The 7,036-nt window shown below is 45.4% G+C and overlaps 2 protein-coding genes across 2 annotated transcripts in view; one reads left to right on the forward strand and one right to left on the reverse strand.

Annotated features, from left to right (window-relative positions):
• The window catches only part of septin8a (septin 8a), a 7,536-nt gene extending 5,428 nt beyond the window's left edge, over positions 1 to 2,108 (reverse strand). The window contains exon 1 of the mRNA XM_062486261.1: positions 2,088 to 2,108. Coding sequence (XP_062342245.1) covers positions 2,088 to 2,108 — 21 coding nt within the window. The remainder of the gene's footprint in view (positions 1 to 2,087) is intronic.
• Positions 2,109 to 3,998: 1,890 nt separating this feature from the next.
• Positions 3,999 to 6,153, forward strand: LOC134039944 (ankyrin repeat domain-containing protein SOWAHA-like). Its single transcript, XM_062486153.1, has one exon. It carries the CDS (start codon positions 4,087 to 4,089, stop codon positions 5,533 to 5,535), a length of 1,449 nt encoding a protein of 482 aa, XP_062342137.1. The 5' UTR covers positions 3,999 to 4,086; the 3' UTR covers positions 5,536 to 6,153.
• The last annotated feature ends 883 nt before the right edge of the window (positions 6,154 to 7,036 follow it).

The raw sequence follows: 7,036 nt of genomic DNA on the forward strand, positions 1-7,036 counted from the left end.
TGAACTCTAAACTCTTATCTCGCCCGTCTCTGCTCTGTGGCACTGAGTGTGCGTGAGCAGGGAGCACCTTGGGATGAATTGGGCAGACTTAGCACGTCTGGCTTGGCCTTTTCCCACTCGGGGCTGCATAGTTAAGGGGTGATGTCACGGGACGCGGGCTGAGAGGCGAGCAGCGAGGAGCCCAGCTGAACGGTGTGGGCAGCCAGGCCGATCGCAGTGCGGAGCGGACGGCATGTGGAACGGAGAGGCACACAGGGGCTGCGGACAGAACCAGCCTCGGCGTGTTATCTCCAGGATCAGGCAGGACTGCAGACGTGGACACAAACTGCCCACGCCTCCAACTGTGTGTGTGTGTGTGTGTGTGTGCAGGCTGACAGATATCCACCCTGTCTATGGTTAGTCAGTTAGGGACAAAGCCAGCCAGGAGGGACTACACCAGTTCCACGACATCCCAGAGCGGCCCTCATCCCCACAACAGCCTCATTCCGGCAAACAGCCTCATCCCCAGGTCAGCACTCATCCCAGGACTATAAAGGAAAACGGATGAGAGGTGGCATCTAATACAAACCACAACAAACATATCAAACTTTTAAACTTATCAGATTCAGCCAGGACTCATATCTGAAAAACAATGTCACAGGCTGGCAGACATATGCACGTGTCAGACCTGCATAGACAACAGTGGTCTGAAACATTCATTCCCTTCCCCATATGAATACTCTGTCTAGTTCAGTGAACTGATAAGAAGGATAGCAGACAGCCTACGACGTCCTAGCAACGCCCTGACAGTGACACACCGATGATTCGGAGCCCAGACTGGGGAAGGAGGACAAAAATGCAGATGGTTCAGATTTGGTCTTTGCATGACACCAGGCATCCCCACAGAGAGATAGACAGAGAGGGAGAGAAAGAGACAGAGGGCACGTGAGAGGGACAGAGGGGGAGGGGGGAGGGGGAGAGAGAGAGAGAGAGAGAGAGAGAGAGAGAGAGAGAGAGAGAGAGAGAGAGAGAGAGAGAGAGAGAGAGAGAGAGAGAGAGAGAGAGAGAGAGAGAGAGAGAGAGAGAGAGAGAGAGGAAAAACTTGTTTTCCGTTTCTGGGTTCAGCCATCTTCGTTCACCTCCACACATCAGTTACTTTCTCACACGCGCACACGCCATTATCTAACCCCACGTCCTCTGTCTGGTTACCATTGACGGCCCAACAGGAAAGATAAAAACAAGACGGAGGGGAAAGGAGATGGGGGCCATTTTACGAGACAGAGGCACAGCATACCTATCTTTAGGAGCCTGAAAAACAAATACACCATTCAGGCTGAAAAGTGAAAGTTGCACAGCCCTAGGTACCTAAATCAATACATTGTCCTGATGGAATTCTTTTGGTAGCTTGGTTAACTGCAATACACACAATCAGGTGTTAACATTGTTTCGTTGCATAACATATGGATGTAAGGCACACAGATGGGGTGGGGGTGGGGGGCATGTAGTCAGCTAATCAGTATGTTGTTCCAGAATTTCATGGAACAGCTCCTTTGCCAGGCTGCAGCTTGTGTATATTGAATAGGATGCACTGATGACACTTAAACTAAACATACAATTTGTGTTTCCTGTCGTACGTCAAATCAACTTCGAAAGGAAAGCGATGACCTACGGTCACGAATAGAGAGCCAACGCTCTACGAGAACTATTTCAAGGTCGATTTCAAGATGACCGTTCTGAGGATTCAAAACGGTTCAAAACTCTGTGACTTTACAACAGTAATACCAGGGAAATCTGTCCTGTGACTAACTTAAACGTTTGTTCCATCAGAACATAATTGTGGTAAAGAAGCTCCCAAGCATCTCTAACATTCTCCAGGCTGTATGTGTTTGTGTGAGATGTTAATTTCACGCTATGCATGCTAGCCCAAAGATGCTGCCAGTGTTAGGGGTCAGTGGGCATCCAGCATGGTAAAGCTGCCATGGGCGGTTCATTATATAACCACAGCAAAAATAGATAGCTCCATAGTAGAATAAAATCAATACTGCATTGATCATCCCACATAGCACCACTCTGTGCCCCCCCCCCCCCCCCTTGACTTTCAAACTTACCCCCGCCCCCACCACCACCATCATTGGTGATTGAATCAGACCAATCTCACATCCTATTAATAACCAGATGTAATTAACATGCCCGTACGGCATGTAGACTACCACTTTGCATTTAAGTCTACTATACTCTACATGGGTAGACTGTTATAGCTAGCAGATTAAAGTCAGAAAGACTGAAGACTTCCATTCATTCTAATTCCACCCTCACCAAGTTAAGGGTGTGAGATTAACAAAGACAATGGAATTGGAAATATTTGGGCACCTTCCTACTGACTTCCTGTCCAGCAGAAGGTGTTGTGACAATGTGTGGAAGGAGTGGCTCTAGTGTTAATCTACTTAGTCAAGCAACGAAGCGCTTATCTGTCCGGTTCAACTACCCAGAAGATCCCCTTCTGGGCCAGCTAAAAGTTAATCACCCTCAAGAGTTCTTGTTCCTACACCCTTTATAAACACACACATTGTGTGGTCTAGGCTTTGGAGACTTTAAATACTGTCACATTTCATTGTGGTTTCATCATGCCTCCACATGATATTACTGTGTGAGGTCATCTTACTTACGGTGTGAGTTAGTATTAGGCTATGTTAATTAATTGCATCAGGGGAGCAATTCGTAATTAGCCTAGAGACCGCTTTGGAGAAGGTTCCAATACGCTACAGTAAGTTACAATACCACCTTGTCTTTTCAAAAGAAGCAATGTGAAGTGTCCTTTCGATTACAGGACGACACAGCAACATTGTTGTTAAAAAGGTAAATTCTGACATGCAAAGTCCTATTAATCGGAAACCATAACCTTATACCGATACCATATTGTAGCACCAACCTGCAAACACTGTGCATAAGGAAGCAACGTAGGACCGCTTGAGTTGTACAAATGCAAAGCAAACCATATCTATCATGAATTGGATGCATTTAGCCCATTCCGAGGCACCAAATACGCCTTGTCCTGGGAGGAACCCCATCAGGACCAGCGTGATCCCCCATTGAGAGAAACCACTTCTATCATCTGCCTGTGTCCATCGGTAACGGCTGAACCTGGTCCAAAGACCGTCCACGTTTACGAATAATTGTGTGGTCTTCTTTAAATTAAGCTGCATGTCTCATTAATCAGTAAGGCTGTATACTTACAGAAAATATGTCGACGTCCGTAGCAGCCATAGTGAGGAATGTTTGGTATATTAATGTAGAGCTACGCGAAAGGGAGCTGCCACTGCCCTAGTATCACTCTCTCCGTAGCTGACACAGTGAAAAGGGTTTTCCTCCAATATGGCTACTTCCTGGAAACTCCCATTTGGTTTAGGAATGTTATGCTACACAAGTCCAAACAAGAAATTCCGACGGGAATATAGGACGATCGAAAGTTAAAATTGTCATTGCAGTCGACTACCAAAATGTGCAACAATGCATCTGTCACACCAATAAAGATTTTAAGTTGCTTTCGATTAATTCTAACCTCTTGCCTCAATGGCCTCGCTAGGCGCTCATGGGATTTGTAGTTGCGAGGTTCGGCGACAATCAGGCTACTTTGAAACCAATGTTGCAAAGTGTACAGATTGACATTGATAATAGACTATTAACAACTCAATAAATACACATTTATGAAAGATTGCTTGTATGCTCTGCTTTAAATAAAATATAAACAGTAACTTTAATGTTCCTGTCTATTATTTTAATATTTTAAGAGGATGATGTGAATTTGCCTGTGTACACATACGAGATAATGTTTAATGAGTTTTGCATTGTTTATCATTACATATTCATATGTGTGCATTAGCAAACCTGCTTATTTATTTTGTGGTCATTTCTTTTCATTTGCTAAGTATTTACAGTGGACAAGACACCTCCTACATCCCATCTTTGAATACATTATTCAAATGTGTTCCACGTGTGCAATGATTTTTTTTTCCCGGAAACCGCAAGCAAAGGTACGTCAGCAGGTAGGCTACAGGTCTTTAAAAGACAGCTTTCTTAAAGACATTCTTTTTATCTACTGCGCTAAGAATGGAAGTGACTCAAGATGCTATTTTGAAAGTAATTGTAGAGGAAGGGGGAAAATTGAAAAATTCTGAGTTAGTGAGTAAATTCAAAGATTCCTTGAACTGCGCGGACCAGGCAGAGAAGAAACAGTACAGGGATCTTTTCAAAAGGTTCGTGAACAACGTTGCGGTAGTGAAAGAAATTGAAGAGGTCAAGTATGTTGTCATTAGGAAAAAGTATCAGCATCTGATACAGGCGGATTATACTATAAACAACGCTGATGAAGACGTCCAAGATATACTCTCACCTGTTCAGGAGAGCGAGAATAGCACACAGCATTCTCAAGACGTAAGAGGTACGATCTTTTGTGCTCCTGATCGAGTTGCACAACAGGCTGCTATCTCAAGTCTCAGCCAGTGTGCCTCAAATGACAGTGAAACTCATCCATCACCAGAGGAGCGTTTTACCATTGAGTTGGCATTGGAGAGAGTCCAAAGTGTTGATTTCAAACCTAAAAGATCTTTCAATTTTAGTCCGAACCAGACAGCAGGTGTAAAGGTAGTTCAGCCTGTCTTTGGTCAGAAGACCACTGTCATGCACAACAAGCCTTACGCACTGCCTTTGAGGATGCCTCCCAGTGCAACGCGGATTGAGATCCGAAAACTGAAAACGGACGACGACCCTCCATTGAGAGCCGACCCTGAACAGGACACCTACAGCCCCTACAGGTACAAACGAAGGCCGTCCACGGACAGCGTGAGTCATGGATCTCCTCAGCTTAGGAGGGCAACAAAGAGCTCCAAGCCCATAGAGGAGCCCAAGTTCTCCTCCACCATGCCTCTGGAGCAGGCAGAGCACCAGTGGCTAGTCGGGTCCGCCTCGGGCCACTGGAGCCAGGTGTACGGGCTCCTCATGAGAGACACACAGCTGGCGGACAAAAGAGACTTCCTGTCTGGTTTCACGGCCCTCCACTGGGCGGCCAAGTGCGGCAAAAGTGACATGGTGACAAACATCATGGAGAAATCCAAGGAAAAAGGCGTCCAAGTCGACGTCAACGCAAAGAGTCACGGGGGATACACCCCCCTGCACATCGCCGCCTTGCACGACCAGGAGTTCATCATGGCCATGCTGGTGAATGTCTACGGGGCGGACGTGAACAAACGGGACAACAGTGGGAAGAAGGCGCACCACTACCTCCACGGAGGGATAACGGACGGAGTGAGGAGGATTCTTACACAGTCAAATCTGCAGCCCCAGCAGGAGACGGTCGCCCAGGAGAAGGAGAAGGAGGAGTTGGACCTCTTCCCGGACCTCTCCAAGGGCCTGCAGACCATCAGCCGCCTCTTCCAGCCCCACGTGCCAGGGACCAAGAAGAAGAAGCAGAGGGCAGGGTTGTATTCGCTGAGAGATGACCCCCGGGAGGAGAGAGAGGAGAGCTCCGTCAGACCCAGAGCCTCAGACATGTTCAAATGACTCTGAGATGCAGATGGGAGCAGGAGAGACCACGGTAGCTGAAACGCCCAACGTTTATGGACATGATGTGACATGATTGAATATTCTTGTTGTCTACATTCCGGATAGGGAATATTGGAGGTTGATTTTTAATGTGACATACATTGTTTTTATCCTTCTTCTTATCCTTTTTTCTTGTGTTTTCTTTTTCCAAGAAATGCTATATACCTTCATTGTACTTAATCTTTACACACATATATATATGTATAAAAAATACACTAAACCTCACCAAGCACTTTATTGCTACTAGTATATTACATTTTACTGACTGAAACTCAATGACACATTTTCACCAGTGTACTGTGTTATTCTACTCTTTGTCATGCCACTATTTCAACAAATCCATTTAAAACTAAATGTGTTTTTACAAATCCGACATCAGATTAAGAGTACACTTTGTTTGTCTATTGTGTGAGCCCCTGGACTAAAGTACTAAGATTAGGATTGGGATATGGTGTATAGGATAATCCTCAAATGGACAAAGGGACCATGTCTGACTGTCTTATATGACTTACTATTGTAGTCTGTGTGAATATCCATATTTACTGCTAAATGATTATTAAATAACACTGTATTGATTGTTGTCTTCTTTCTGTGAATTTAAATACATCACCTACTCAGTTCATTTGGCCATAAATCTAATGCTGTATCCTATGCACAGGATGTCGTGTTTGGTTTTTTTGTGCTGATGATGAAAAGTGTAAATAATGTAATGTCTATTTTATTACACATTCATGGATGTTTTTGCCTCCCAAACGCCTCAGAGGCATGCCATCATGTGTTGCTTCTGTGTCTCATTGCCGACAGCTGATATGAGTGAGTGTGATTCATCGTGCTAGTGTTCCCGTTGGGCCTGCAGGCTGAGAAGAAGAGGAGAGAACAGGCTTACTCAAGCTGTGTCTCTGCCCCTGCTCATGATGTCATCTGGCTAGCGGGGCAAATGGCTTGACGTCAGAGCCATTCTCACCCCCTCGAGCTGAAGCAAATGTTCCCAGCACTGCCGCACTACTGTAGGCCACGGAGTCGAAGAGGACACGGTTCCATGCACGACTGACCAGAGGCGCTGTCATTACGCAACATGCATCTGCTGTGCTATGGAGACATCCAGCATTCAGATTCGAATGATGTGTGACGATTCTCTTCCACTTAACTTGCAAGATAAAATAAGTGTAAGAAATGTACCCCATACGGGTTCACAACAGGAACCTGCTAAAAATGGGTGGTCTAGCTGCTGTTTGGTTATCTGTCCTCTTGGCTGCAGTATACACTCTCTGGCCACCATTTGAATCAGCTTCAAGGTGTAATGCAGTTTGAAGTGAACATCACAGGTGCCGTGTTGTGATGTATTTTCGTCAGCTAGGGATTCTGCTGATGAAAGCCAAGTAGATAATTTCCTCTTCGGTGTTTGCTGTCACAAACAAACAAACTGGACTTATAATGAGGAGAGAAAGAGTCTCAACAG

This window comes from Osmerus eperlanus, chromosome 19 (genome assembly GCF_963692335.1).
Source record: "Osmerus eperlanus chromosome 19, fOsmEpe2.1, whole genome shotgun sequence".
Lineage (NCBI taxonomy): Eukaryota > Metazoa > Chordata > Actinopteri > Osmeriformes > Osmeridae > Osmerus > Osmerus eperlanus.

Coding starts and splice junctions, on each gene's coding strand:
- LOC134039944 (XM_062486153.1), top strand. CDS start 4,087: ATGGAAGTGACTCAAGATGCTATTTTGAAAGTAATTGTAGAGGAAGGG.